Genomic DNA, 14,845 nt, shown 5'->3' on the forward strand with positions numbered 1-14,845 from the left:
ACTAGGTGGGCTGGAAACGTTAGACCTAATCCGTCGGCTAGGCCCATTTTCAACTCTCCAACCGATAGTACAGCAGAGGCGAATAGTAAAAATGGTGGCGCTTCAGATTTACCAATTCGCCGATTTACACCAGCAGAGCTACAGAAACGTCGCACACAGGGCCTTTGCTTCCATTGTGACGAACGTTATTCTCCTAACCATGCTTGTAAACGTTTGTTTTGGATTGCGCTTGAAGACGATGAGTCAGACACCACCAATACTGACGATTTGGAGGAGTTGAAGTCGGAGGAGAAACCATAAATTTTCTTGAACTCCTTGGTGGGTTTCACAACACCACAGACCATGCGCGTGGCCGCCAAAGTGGGTAAATCTCCCTTGACCGTCCTTATCAATGCTGGATCCACTCATAATTTCTTACATGAGTCCGTCGCACGCCTTGCGAAACTTCACATGGAGGAGAACTCTTCTTTACGGGTGGTGGTGGCCAACGGCGAGCGACTCCGTAGTCCGGGAGTTTGCCGCAAGGTACCTCTTCATTTGCACAACTCTCAGTTCCTTGTGGATTTTTACTTAATTAATCTGGAAGGATGTGACGCGGTTTTGGGTGCTCAATGGTTGCGAACGCTCGACCCTATTGTTTGAGATTTTAACCAAATGAAGATGAGGTTCATAGTAGGGAATTCAGAGGTCCAGTTGGTGGGGATAAGTTCAACACCGGCCACACAGGTGGGATCGAGAGCGGTCAACAAGGCTCTGAAGAAAAACTCGGGTGCTGGAATGCTGTTACAGATTAGCTTAGTGGGGGATGACAAAGCAAACAAACAGGGGACGGATAATTGGGAACCCTGGGCTCAAAGTTACCCCACGGTGTTTGGGAATTTTCGTGGTCTTCCGCCGCATCGAAGCTAAAATCACATAATTCCGTTACTGCCGGGCAGTGGGCCGGTGAATTTGCGCCCCTACCGATACCCCCATTACCAGAAACAGGAGATTGAAAAACTGGTAGATGACATGCTTGACCAAGGCATTATACGGCCAAGTCGATGTCTTTATTCTTCATTGGTTCTGCTACTTAAAAAAAAGGATGGTACTTGGCGTTTCTGCGTGGACTACAGGGGCTTGAATAAAATAACAGTGAAGGACAAGTTTCCCGTACCAGTGATTGAGGAACTCTTAGACGAGCTTAAGGGCGCCAGAGTATTCACCAAGCTTGACCTTCGCTCAGGGTACTACCAAGTCCGGATGGCAGAAGCGGTTGTGGAAAAAACAGCATTTCGAACACACCAAGGTCACTACGAATTTATGGTCATGCCTTTCGGTTTAACAAACGCTCCATCGACATTTCAGAGCATCATGCACGACGTGTTTAAGGGGGTATTGAGGAAATTTGTTCTTGTGTTTTTTGATGACATATTGGTGTCAGTCCGACGTTGCGGGAGCATTGGCTCCATTTGGAGAAAGTCTTTGAGATATTGGAATGCAACCTGCTGATGGTAAGAAAAGAGAAATGTTCTCTGGCCAAGGACGAAATATCTTATCTTGGCCATATTATTTGTGCGGATGGGGTCAAAGCCGATCCTAGTAAAATAAAGGCAATGCAAACTTGGCCACAACCAAAAAATGTGAAGGAGCTTAGAGGATTCTTGGGGTTAACCGGATACTATCGTCGGCTTATTGCGGGTTATGGACACATAGCTCGGCCCTTGACCGAGCTACTCAAGAAAGGAAATTTCCATTGGGAAATGGAGACAGCTGAGGCGTTCGCACATTTGAAGAATGACGGAAGCACCAGTCCTAGCTCTACCGGATTTCACCATGGAATTTGTGGTGGAGTGTGATGCAGCAAAGAGAGGAATAGGAGCGGTGCTAATGCAGCAGGGACGCCCCATTACGTTTTATAGCGCGACACTTAAGGGCAGGAATGTTTATCTATCTGTCTATGAGAAGGAATTGATGGCTTTAGCTCTTGCCGTGCAACATTGGAGGCCTTACTTGCTAGGCCGGCGTTTTCGTGTTCGAACCGATCATAAAAGTTTGAAGTTCTTGTTGGAACAACAGATCACCACTGAAATGCAGCAAAGGTGGATAATAAAACTCATAGGGTATGACTTTCTTATTGAGTACAAGCTGGGCAAAAATAATCAAGTGGCGGACGGGTTGTCTCGACGGGAGGAGGGTGCTGTCTTATGTGCTTTATCTTTACCAATTCCAACTTGGTGGGAATCGGTGGAAGAATGGAATGAGAAGAATGATGAGCTCCGGAGTTTGCGAAAAAACATTGAGGAAGGGGCCTTAAGCTCACCATGGGCAGTCAAGAAACGGGTGGTTTTCTACAAAGATCGGATCTACTTGCCAGAGGACTCCGATTTTGTCCCCATAGTTCTGCAGCAGTATCATGATTTAGGTCATGAAGGTTTCTACAAAACGGTGACACGCATCAAAGAAAGCTTTCATTGGAAGCACATGAAGGATAGGGTGAAGGACTAGGTTCGGCAGTGTGATACTTGCCAACGGAACAAGGTCGACCAATAACTTCCGGGAGGGCTGTTGCAACCCCTCCCAATTCCCTCACAAATTTGGTCGGACATCTCCATGAACTTTGTGGAAGGACTTCCTAAATCTCAAGGCAAAACAGTCTTGCTGGTGGTTGTGGACAGGCTAACCAAATATGGCCATTTCATTCCGCTGGCGCACCCGTACAAGGCCGAAACAGTAGCTCAGTTGTTCTTTGAGCACATCTTTCGCCTTTATGGAATGCCTCATTCCATTGTTTGTGATCGGGATCCTACTTTTACCAGCCGATTTTGGACTGAGTTATTCAGGCTCTAAGGAACTAATTTCAATTTCACCTCTGCCTACCACCCCCAGAGTGACGGCCAGACGGAAGTGGTAAATCGCACCATTGAGATGTATCTCCGGTGTCTCACGGGCGCCAAGCCAAAAGATTAGGTTCGCTGGGTGCCGTGGGCTGAGTATTGCTATAACACCAGCTGGCATTCTGCCACTAAGACCACCCCATTCACAGCCGTATATGGGCGAGCACCTCCCAGACTTCTTAGTTATGTTCCGGGGACTGCTAAGTCCATTGAAGTGGAGGAAAATCTTTGCGCCAGGGATCAAATTCTGAAGCTTTTACGTACCAACATCGCCACAGCTCAAAATCACATGAAGCAAGTCTATGACAGGAAGCACACTGACAGGGAATTTACTGTTGGCGACTAGGTATACCTCAAGCTGCAACATTACCGCCAGCATTCTGTAGAATTTTGGAAGAACCAGAAGCTCTCTCCCAGTTATTTTGGCCCTTACCAGGTCCTTGAGCGAGTGGGAGAGGTGGCATACCGTTTGGAGCTCCCTCCCGGGAGCCGAATTCACCCTGTCTTCCATGTGTCATTACTCAAGAAGAAAGTAGGTGACCAGGCAGTGGGAACCGGTTCTCCCCCGAACTGGGACCTCACTTCAATCCAAGAACCTGCTGAGATTCTGGCTACACGGGCAGGCACTGGCGGAGAGGAGCTGTTGATCCGGTGGAAGGGAAGCACAAAAGCAGATGCTACGTGGGAAAACAAGGACAATCTGGAGGTTCACTTCCCTGATTTCCGCATTCCTTGAGGACAAGGAAATTTTTTTTAGAGGGGGAGGTGATGTTATATGCTAATGCTATTAGCATAACCTTAATTAACTTTTAGGAAGGACAGATTAGTCTTTTATGTTTGTTGTTATTTCTTTCCGCTGTTGTTATTTCTGTTATTCTCTTTCCACAATTCTCGGTTGGTTGTAACCGTGGGGAAATCGAGAAAGTTCCTGAAGGCTATAAGCATTGTAAGGATTTTCGGAAGAAAGGAGATGAGAATATTGAAACCATTTTCCTTTGCAATTTACTGCAACCTTTATTCTTTCACCTTGCGCCATCTTTTGCTCTGTCACCATAGCTAGGAAACGGAGAGGGCGTGGTCGGGGAGCGGCGGCGAGGGTCGAGATACTCGAGGAGGATGATATCAGTCTCGAAGAGGAGATCGATATCACCTTTGTGGCGAAAAAGGCAGGATAGGGTAAGCAGTGCAGTCCCATATTATTTGAAGAATGTTATAAGTGATGGTTTATAAGTAAGAATACTATCTCGTATGTAGTCTTTAAGGTGAAGCTAAAAAACAAAAACCTTGCTAACTTAGGCGCAAAACGGATAATATCATACTAAGTGGAGGTGGATAAATTAGAGATGTATCATAGATATGCCCCAGTCGGAAGCGATCAATATTTAGGGTTCTTTACGTCAATATTTAACGTATGGCTAATAGAAAAACAAACCTGAAATAAAGTAATAGATTAGAGACTAAAAAGTTAACTGAAATGGAATTTAGGGTAAAGTTGAGGAAAATTTTGTTGGATTAACCGTTAATATTAATAGCAGTAGTTGAGATATGAAAAATGGGTACGAGTTATGGATGAGAAGATATTTACGTCTGACATTTTGCCGACAATTAAGTTAATATTTAGAAATAAAAATGAAGAAAATATTGGTGCTTCGGGGACTAGCACCTTTCAAATAAAGTTTCCTAAAATAAATATGATCGAGTATAATTTACCAAGAGCCATGAGAGTTGAGAGAGGAGAAATCGTTAATGCTCTAAGCCCATTGCCATGAGAGTATAATTTAACAATTACTTTGTCCATTGTCAGTATTTTAAACGCTCTAAGGATTGGTTGGAATATAAAAACTATTACGGGGGTTAAGTAAATCTTTACTAATAAAAACTATTTATGACTTAGTTGTCCTAAACTCTAAACCCTAAATCTTAAACTCTAAACCCTAAATCCTAAACACTAAACCCTAAATCCTAATGTGTCATGTATTCATTTTTAAGTTATTACTATACCTAATTCCCTAAGAGTAATCAATTAACTTTTAAAAAATTTGTTTTCATTCTTTCCAAGCAAAAAAAAAAAAATGTAATTAGTTTCTCCAAATCTCTTTTTTCTTGTGTAATTAGTTTCTTCTTTTGCTTTGTACCAACATACATACTAGTTAGTGCCACGTACTAGGCACGTGTCGAAGCTTTGGTTTATTTGATTGCGTGGTCCGTTTTTTCTAATATTTAAGTAACGATTCTCTCATAAGTAACAATGTGTAAACCCATAACAAATAGTATAACTTATAACCAATCTAAATATAGCACTTTCTACCATGATAATTAGCTTAAAACAAAGAAAAATCAAAGGGAAAAAAAGATATAATTAGCTTAAAACAAAGAGAAAGCAAAGGGAAAAAAAGATTTGGTTAGGTAGATAGTGTAATCTGATGTCACAAGCCTCATATATTATTATTACATATCGGCTTCTTATAAGTTACGTAAACTAGTTATTTCCATTATTACCATGAGTTGCAACTATGAAAACTCAACTCATTAATTATTTTCATTCATTTTTCATTACCAGTAATTTAAAAGGATTATTTTAAAAATCAAAGCATTAGTCGTTTTGCACATACTGTGTGCTTGTATTACATATTGCAGCGCCGCCGTTCTCCACCCCGCGAAAGCTTCCGCTCGTCTATCACCATGACTGCCTTTTGAAGAGAGGGGAGATTAATTGATTTGTCTAAGAGAGAGAGAGGAGATTAATAGATTTTTCTTTTTTCCAAACACAACTCCGGACATTTTGGCGGAGGAAATGGGTTGAGAAATATCAGTGATATAATATCTACTTATTATTGCATATCAAACGCCCCCATTATATAGTGTATGCCTACGTATTAAACTATGATCACCATTAATTACTTTGTCATTTAATGATGGACTCACATAATTTTTTTAATGCAATATTTCATTCTTCGATTCATTAGAACTTATCGTTCAACCCAAAAATGAATTAAAAAAAACAATATCCTTTTAATATCAATATCCACTTTTAATTTTTTTCAAAGCTTTTATTTATTTCCATCATGTTTGTCATGTCTATATGTTAAAGTATAAAACTATTGTTGGCCCACCTCCTAATAGCTTAAGCTTTTGGGATGGATTGGTAAACTGACATGGTATCAGAGTGGGAGGTCCTGAATTCAAACCCCCGTAATTGCACTCTTTATCCCCATTTAAATTCTTATCACGTGTTGGGTCTTTAATATATCTCGGACTTAAATATTCATGTGTTGGGCTTTTCAATTAATTTACCCACACGATTGCCCATTGTCCAGCCCACACGTGAGGGGGAGTGTTAAAGTATAAAACTATTGTTGACTCACCTCCTAATAGCTTAAGCTTTTGGGATGGATTGGTAAACTGACACTATATAGACCACCATACAGAATGCAAGAGAATGTAGAAGTAACTAAGAATGGAAACTCATCAAAATCTCTCTCTCTTATTACTCTTTGTGCCCTATTTGTTGGCATGCAGTGTTGGTCAACTTGATCGTGGTATTAGTCGGTCAGATTTTCCACTTGACTTCATATTCGGAGCAGCATCAGCTGCTTATCAGGTATATGCATCAAATTCTAGTTGTTTATATCATATTTTATAGTTTATACCACTTATAATATGTGGCATTACATTGCTTAATTTGTTTTTCTATTAAAAGTATGAAGGAGCGGCGGATATTGGGGGAAGAAAACCCAGTATATGGGATACCTTCACTGAGAATTATCCAGGTCTAATACAAATTTATACTCTTTTATTTTTCATGTACAGTATATAATCGTACTTCTATCTAATTACATTTCTTTCCATTCTCATGAATTTAACAGAAAAAATAGCTGACAGAAGCTCTGGAAAAGTTGCAGAAGAATTCTATTTTAGATATGAGGTTTAAAGTGCTCCACTTGCTAACTATATAATAAAAGAAATTACGTCAACCCCATTTTTTGTTTTTGAAAAGAAAATATAGTAAACATACGCAGAATTGAGTAAAACTCTTCCTGCATATATTATAAGTACGTACTACTTTTTTATTAATACGTATATTTCCTATATTCTTTCACAATTTTTCCGTTATACATGAACATATATATACATACATATATACATATATATATATACCTATTGAAAAACAAAAATGAAATATACTTTTTTCTACGTGGGATTTTCAAATATGATCGATCTATGTTTTAATAATTCAAGATGCATTTTTATTAGTTTTTTAGTCTCAAAATGCTTAAATGTTTTTCAGAGCGACATCCACCTACTGAAAAAAACGGGTTTCAACTCCTTTAGATTCTCTATATCTTGGTCTAGAGTATTACCAAGTAAGTTTTATTCTTTGTATTAGCTAATATATATTTATGAATTTCTGAGTAAGTATCGATTTTTTATCTAAAAATAATGAAGCTTACTTTCGATTTTAGATGGACGTGGGCAACCGAATCTTGATGGCATCAAATTTTACAAAAGTCTCTTGGAGACGCTTAATAGAAATGGTTAATTTCATAACTTCTTATTTGTCCTTTAAGTATTCATCATATTTGACTCATAACGTGGGTTTGATAATTCTCAATCCTACTAGTTTGATTTCCTTTGATAATTTGTTTTGATCTGACTTTCTTTTCTTTTTATAAGTAGGCATCAAACCAGTAGTGACTTTATTTCACTGGGATCTGCCTCAAGCTCTAGAAGATGAATATGGTGGATTTTTGAGCCCGAAGTTCGTGTAAGACATCATATACATACATATATATGTATATATACACACACATATAGTAGAATCTATGTACAGATCAAAATATTACATAAGAAATTACCATTATGCCAATTATTAATAAGTTTCTCTTATTTTATAGGGATGATTATCTCGCATATGTGGATTTTTGCTTCAGAACATTTGGCCATTATGTGAAAAGTTGGATTACATTTAATGAGCCAGTTATTTTTACTACCAAAGCGTATGAATTTGGTGTTTTCGCACCTGGACGATGTTCTCATTATAATGGAAATTGCACTAATGGGAACTCAGCAACAGAACCTTACATCGTGATTCACCATTTAATTCTCGCTCATGCAAAAGCAGTGGACTTGTATAGAAAGAAATACAAGGTCAGCAGTTATCTATCGGTAAAATCAAGATCTGTTGTCACATTTTTATGCCGGTTACTGTGTGTATTTACTCATATAATTGAAACTATAATTTTAGATAAACGGTATTTGTTTCAAACAATTTATATTGTTCAAAGAAAGTACTATCATATATTATAAGTAAAGAATAGCGCACGTGTTTATAACTAAACGTAAACACATATGATATTTCTTTTCCTATAAGATATTTATAATGTTAGAAAATATAAAAATTTATTATATGCCTTGTTTATTCCTTTCAGGAACTTCAAAAGGGAAATATAGGAATAACAATACAATCTTTATGGGTCGTACCAAAATTTCGTACACCTGAATCTTGTTTGGCAGCCTATAGAGCCCTAGACTTCTCGCTTGGATGGTGAGACTCATCTAACATATATATGTCACTTATTATAGGTCTTCTAAACAATAATTTGTTCTTGCAATGATGTCTAAATAGTTCGATTTTCTAATGACTGCCTCAGGTTCAACATAAAAGTACAATAAAATTATAAAAGTCACATTATACTCAAGTGATTATTATTGATTAATTGATTATTGTATACATATACCATGACTTATTCAGGGTTTTTCACCCAATTACATTCGGAGACTATCCAGAAATCATGAAATCTTTGGTTGGATGCCGATTGCCTAAATTCACTGAAGATGAATCGAAACTAATAAAAAAGTCGTACGATTTCTTGGGTCTAAATTATTATACTGCAAGATATGCGGAGGATTCAAATGTCTCATGCGTTATAAATCAAGGTCCTTATGGTGATAGTCGTGTTAATCTGACAGGTAATTGAGTCCAGTATATATTATCATACAGTTTATTGTCTCTAGAACTAATAAATGTGGATTAGATAATAATATTTTAAATCTTTAATGTTCATGCCTAATAAAATGATACAGATTCCAAAGATGGTGTACCTATTGGGCAGAAGGTACTTTCTTTCCTTCCATTTATCTTTTCTTTTTTTGTGTATATATGAACGAATTGTTACCTTAAATTATTTAAGCAACATTAAGAAAATTTATTCAAATTCATGATTCTGATTCTAAGTGCACAAAATTCCAACTTACAATTGATGATGTAGATTGATGGAACGTGGATGTTCGTTTATCCACAAGGAATTGACGAATTGGTGTTGTACATAAAAGAAAATTACAACAACCCTCCTATTTACATCACTGAGAATGGTAAATTATAATTAATTCCTCTACTTTTTGTTTTATTTTTTGTTCTTTTTTTAATTAAAATCATAAAGCAGGACTAATTCATGTGCATTTTTAATACATTTGTATTTGATATATTGTTCTTGATCAAAAATTAATTATAAATATGGTTTTATTGTTATTGCAGGAGTTCCTGATCCGATCAATAGTACTAGTCTCAATGATGTTGGAAGAATAGATTACTATCGTAGTCATCTACAACATCTCTTAAAGGCTATTAAGTAAGCGCCAATATTTGCACTCTTATTTTGTTACATAAAATTTAAATATATAGTATTACTTTGTCAAAGCAGAATATATATATATATATATAAATTTTAGGCTTTTAATCAATATAATTGTACTTTCTAACATTGTTATCATGTGTTAGGCTTTTAATCTATGTTGAGCTTATAATGTATCATTATTTTAGCTATAAGATATTGATCAGGAAATTGTAATAAATTAGATAGTTGGTCGAAAGAAAAAAGTCTACGATAATTAATGAGATTAGATTCTTATACCACCACATTATTAAATTTTTATATATGATAAGTAACTACTATGTAAACGTAACCGTTAAAAGCTTGTCCTTATATGTAATTATATAATTACATAAAATGTAAACTATTGTTTGCTCATGTCCAAAACAATTATAAACCATTTGGGAGAAGTAGTAATTAAACTAATTTATCATACTACTTTGGGTAAACAATTATTGTTGGCTCATACTGGCCTTTGGGTAATTAAGAATATGTGGACCTTAATTTAATTTCTGTTATCATTAATCATGCATCCTAATTTACCATTGGAACCGTAATGGCTAAATAATCATTAATGCTTTAGGTACTGACACCCAATTGTTTGGACAGGGCTGGAGCCAACGTGAAGGGGTTCTATATTTGGACATTTCTTGATGACTTTGAGTGGAATTCCGGTTACACTTATAAATTTGGCATCTACCACATTGATCGCAAAAATAACTTGACAAGAATCCCCAAACGTTCTGTTGAATGGTTTAGAGAATTCTTCAAGACCATTCCCAGAGTCATGAATATTCATGAGGAGCCAATAACTTCTTCATTTCTCACTGCAGCCTAATTAAAGAAATACATATGATCTTAAAATATATGTCTTTAAAATAAATGCTGTTGAAGAAGAAAATTAGTATTTATGTGAACAAAAGCTACTTCGAGTTTCAGTGTGTGAGAATAATATTATCTATCATGTACTTGTGTTGTGTGAGACTTTATATATAAGGAAATAAAATGCCTTTACGTGCTTGTTTATTATAATTAGTTATTATTGTTAAGCCAAATTAGTCTTAGGCCTTGTGATTAATATTGCCATTCCTTTTTTGTCCTGTTGCATTAGTAATTTGCTTTGTATAAGTGGTCCACAGGCTCCTTTTATGACACGTATATAGTTGGTTATACTTCTTTCTTGCCTCTTTGTATAAAGCCTGAGCTACTTTGCTATTTTGTAAAGATTCAAGACATAATGAAATAATATAGAACATTCTTTGTCCTTTGCAAATTATTTTATTTAACTTGGTATCAGAGAAATTTCTCTTTCTCGATCCTATGGCCTCTGAAACATCCCCATCTGAGATTTCATCTTCTCAAGCTACCCAAATTTCTAATTCTACTCCTTCTGCAAATCCATCCCAATTTCCTAGTTCAATCACTACCATTCCTACTGTAAACCCTCAGCTATCTATCAAGCTAGATGATGACAATTTCCTATTGTGGAAGAACCAAATGCTCAACATTATCATCGCTCATGGCTTCGATGATTTCATTGACGGATCTCGACCTTGTCCTCCAAGATTTCTTGCGAATCAACCTGGTGAAGTGAACCCAGATTACACAGCTTGGCAGAGGTATAATCTCTCCTCATGAGCTGGTTCTATACTTCTCTCACCGAAAATTCTCTTGTTCAGATTGTTGGCTTAACAATTATTTGTTCATTTCATTCACGTTTTCTTCAATTTTCTCCTCTCTAAATTTCGGACCCAAAATTCCTAATTAACTGACTCTTTATAATTGAAAAAATTATTGAACTTACTCTCAGAATAAATGAGTTTGAGTTTTATCCTTACTCTTGATTAATATCATTTTAACTAATATAGTTATTTTACTCAAACGAATATTAATCAAGAATAAGAATTAAAAATCTAAACACTCTTTTAGAGAATTTGTCTCAATTCCCTTTATAATATGCAAACTTATCTAATCTTATACCATTATATCTTTTCAACATATAGAGATAGTTATGGTCACGTCACTATCCTTTTAGCATAAAATGGATGATTATGATGACGTCCAAAAAAACTATGAAGACGACCAGGGAAAAAAAAAAGTTTTATAGGTTTGTATACAAAAAAAAAAAAAAAAAAAAAAAAAAAAATTTAAACAGTTGAATAACAATCATCTAAATAGAAAATAAAGTAATCATATAATGCTATATTTCTTCAAGAGTGATCGATATCGATTGTATGTATAAAAGTTGTATTGTAAAATTTAATGAAGAAGACGAAAAAAGAAATTAATTTTTGTTAAGTTTTTTTGAGTTAGAATATATATGCATGAGCCTAGTTATAATCCCAGACTTTAGATATGTAGTAGGCTCCTTTGATTGATTAAGAATAATTGATCCATAAATTGATAGTTGATAAATTAAAGGACATCCCATTAATCTAACTCCATCAGTGTGGTCCCTATTGAGCAGTGTGAAACCCAATCACATTAACCTCTTCCCATGACATTATTCCCATTAGTGCCCATTATCCACATTTCATTTTTTTCGACCGAAAAAATGCCACAAACAAGTAGTGGCGTTCACAGTTTAGTATCAAAGTTGCTACTAAATCATGTGACGCATTTTAGCGCCCGTTTAGTTCGCTGATTCGAATTTTTAATTCTATTTAAAATGTAACTTTATGTGATAACTTTTTACGATAGCAAAAATGTTAGATGTGACTGTTTCTAAGAGCTTTCTACTGTAGCAAAACTCAAATTCTAAACTCGAATCGGTAAAATAAACAGGGCCTAAATAACAAAACATTTTCTATTCACCAAAAATAACAAACCATTTTCTATTCACCAAAAAGTAACGAAATATTTTCTACAACAAGACCCTAGAAATAAAACAAAAAGAGTAGATAAGATAGTAATATCAATACTTTACCACGAATCACATCACAAATACGAGAATAAAACTCATATATAGAGATCGTGTAAGAAATGAAAGTCGTATATTTTTGGACGGTTTGAGAACTCTAAACTGTTAGCCAAACCGCCCGCACAAATTAAGCTAAAACCCACTCAAACTGTCATGAGAACGCCACTTGATTTCTAGTCTATCTATTACAGCCAAGCTTGAATAGAATGATCCTTTGGTTAAGTTTGGATTAATAATTTTATAATTTTAATGAAATATTGAAAACTTTTTTAATCTTAAACCGAAATTATGAAAACTGCTTATGAGAGATTTAGTTTAGTTTCATTTTTGTTAAAAATATCAAACTCCTCAAAAAATATATTTTTTATTATTGGAAAGAAAAAAAAACACTCAAACCACCAACGAATACTCTACACAAAAGTATATCCACAATAAATTATATATATATATATACACACACATATATCCTTTGAATTATTGGAAAAAAATGGAAAAAAGAAAGAAATAAGGACAAAAAATTAACAAAAACAAAAAACGGAGAAAGAAAGAAAAATATCTCAAAAAGCGCTACTAGCATCTTCTAAAATAATGGTTATAAAAACCGTTGGAAGAAAAAAGAGAAAGAGAGAGAAAGAAGAAAGAAAATTTAAATCTATACCATCCACTAAATAAGAATCAGTTTTTTTTTTAGGTTATTGGTAAAAATGGTACCCAGCCTATTTAGTAAGTGACAGTTTAGTCTTTTTTTTTTTCTTAGCCAAACGACCCCCAACCTCTTTAAACAGGCACAATTTAGTTCTTTCCATTAACAACTGTTAAATTCTTCACAGAAAATTGCACATGCCCATCATGTGACCTTTTTTCTAATAAAATGACTTAAATGCCCCCATTAGAAAGACTTCTTCTTATTCTTTTTTCCTTCTGTCAGACTCCAGTCGCCGACGAAGGAAGACAACAATCGAAATCCTCGTCTCCAACAATTGAAAACACACAAGTACGAGTAAGCCAACTCCGTTTTCTCAAAATCAAATGGAGCGAGAAGGGGTCCCACCTCCTCCGCCTCCTCCTCCGTCACCAACTACTGCAACCACCATCCTCGGCAAGTACCGGTTGGGCTGGTTCTTGGGCTCAAACAACTTCGCAAAGGTATATGAGTCCCAATCCCTTTCCAATCGCTCCACTGTTGCTGTCAAGATCATCGACAAGAAATCGAAGCCCTTCGACACAGCCATGGAGCCTCTAATCGTAGGAGAGATCGAACAAGAATCTCAATCACTAGCCCCCATTCTTTCACATTATTTTTCATTTTAACAAACAAATGGACGGCATTGGCGTCCTAACGACATGCCCGATGTTCAATTACCTCGAAGTAGAGTTGAAAAAGCACTTTAAGTTCTTCAAGCTCTGGCGCTATCCTTCAATGGCAGAATTCTTAGGAGAGAACGTTGATTCAGTCCAAGCCGTGGTGGGAAACACCAAAATCGGCGCCGACACGGTACTGATCGGTTCGCTGCCGAGATTGAGGATCGTCGCGAGCTACAGCATGGGGTTGGACAAGATTGATATGAGAAAATGCGAGGAAAGAGAAATTAGGGTCACCAACAGTCCCGACACGTTGACTGATGACGTCGCCAACAAAACGTACGATTGGGCTTATTTTGGCGGTGATTAAGATTCTTCTTCAATGGTTGGTTGTCAAAATGGGGTTTTTGATCTGTAGATGACCCAATGCGAATTGGGAGTTTCAGTAAAAGTTTCATACAGCAAGGCCGTTGTTGGCTCGTTGCAGCTTGAAAAAAAATAGCTTTAGAAAAGTGTTCACTTGGTCGGCCATGATCGGTGCGTGAGCAGAGGTGGAAGCTTAATAGGACTTTTTATCAATTAATATGACTTTTTACCAATTTGCCTTGTATTAAAAAGTCATGTGAGGAACACGTGTTATTTTCTGTGAAGAATTTAATAGATGTTAACAAAAAGAATCAAATTATACCTGTTAAAAGAGGTTGGGGGTCGTTTGACATAAAAAATAAAAACTAAACTGTCACTTACTAAATAAATTGAGAACCATTTTTACCAATACCCTTTTATTTTTTAGGACGAAGGGGACGACGAAACATTTTATCCGTTTTTCCCTCCGAGAAAACTTTTTATTTCCTAGAGGAGAAAATGATTCGGGGTGCCTCATTTCAATGAAATCGCTACGTGTCACTGTAGAATTGGCGTTCCTCGTTATTGGGATCCACGTAGTGCGAATCTATTCGTCCACTAAGGATCCGTTTAGTTCGTTGATTCAAGTTTTTAATTCGAGTTGAGATGTATGTTATGTGAGAGCTTTTTACTGTAGCAAAAAAGTTAGATATGACTGTTTCTCAGAGTTTTTTACTATAGCAAAACTCAAA

General features: G+C 36.2%; 2 protein-coding genes across 2 annotated transcripts; both read left to right on the top strand.

Moving 5' to 3' along the window:
- The first annotated feature begins 6,333 nt into the window (after positions 1-6,333).
- LOC112092737 (beta-glucosidase 17-like) lies at positions 6,334-10,561 on the top strand. Its single transcript, XM_024169614.1, has 13 exons — positions 6,334-6,477; positions 6,577-6,646; positions 6,743-6,801; positions 7,165-7,240; positions 7,340-7,411; positions 7,554-7,641; positions 7,772-8,024; positions 8,306-8,421; positions 8,629-8,846; positions 8,961-8,992; positions 9,146-9,248; positions 9,412-9,505; positions 10,136-10,561. The coding sequence occupies exons 1-13, from the start codon at positions 6,334-6,336 to the stop codon at positions 10,362-10,364; spliced, it is 1,554 nt and encodes a 517-aa protein (XP_024025382.1). The 3' UTR covers positions 10,365-10,561.
- Positions 10,562-13,764: 3,203 nt separating this feature from the next.
- Positions 13,765-14,118, top strand: LOC21394196 (hydroxyphenylpyruvate reductase). The gene has a single exon (XM_010104322.1). It carries the CDS (start codon positions 13,765-13,767, stop codon positions 14,116-14,118), a length of 354 nt encoding a protein of 117 aa, XP_010102624.1.
- The last annotated feature ends 727 nt before the right edge of the window (positions 14,119-14,845 follow it).

The sequence above is a fragment of the Morus notabilis genome, unplaced genomic scaffold (assembly GCF_000414095.1).
Source record: "Morus notabilis unplaced genomic scaffold, ASM41409v2 Scaffold765, whole genome shotgun sequence".
Lineage (NCBI taxonomy): Eukaryota > Viridiplantae > Streptophyta > Magnoliopsida > Rosales > Moraceae > Morus > Morus notabilis.

Excerpts from the sequence above, each read along its gene's own strand:
- LOC21394196 (XM_010104322.1), top strand. The coding sequence starts at position 13,765 with ATGGACGGCATTGGCGTCCTAACGACATGCCCGATGTTCAATTACCTC.
- LOC112092737 (XM_024169614.1), top strand. The coding sequence starts at position 6,334 with ATGGAAACTCATCAAAATCTCTCTCTCTTATTACTCTTTGTGCCCTAT. Across the intron at positions 8,025-8,305 it reads TGTATAGAAAGAAATACAAG|GAACTTCAAAAGGGAAATAT; the intron begins GTCAGCAGTTAT and ends TATTCCTTTCAG. Across the intron at positions 9,249-9,411 it reads TATTTACATCACTGAGAATG|GAGTTCCTGATCCGATCAAT; the intron begins GTAAATTATAAT and ends TTGTTATTGCAG.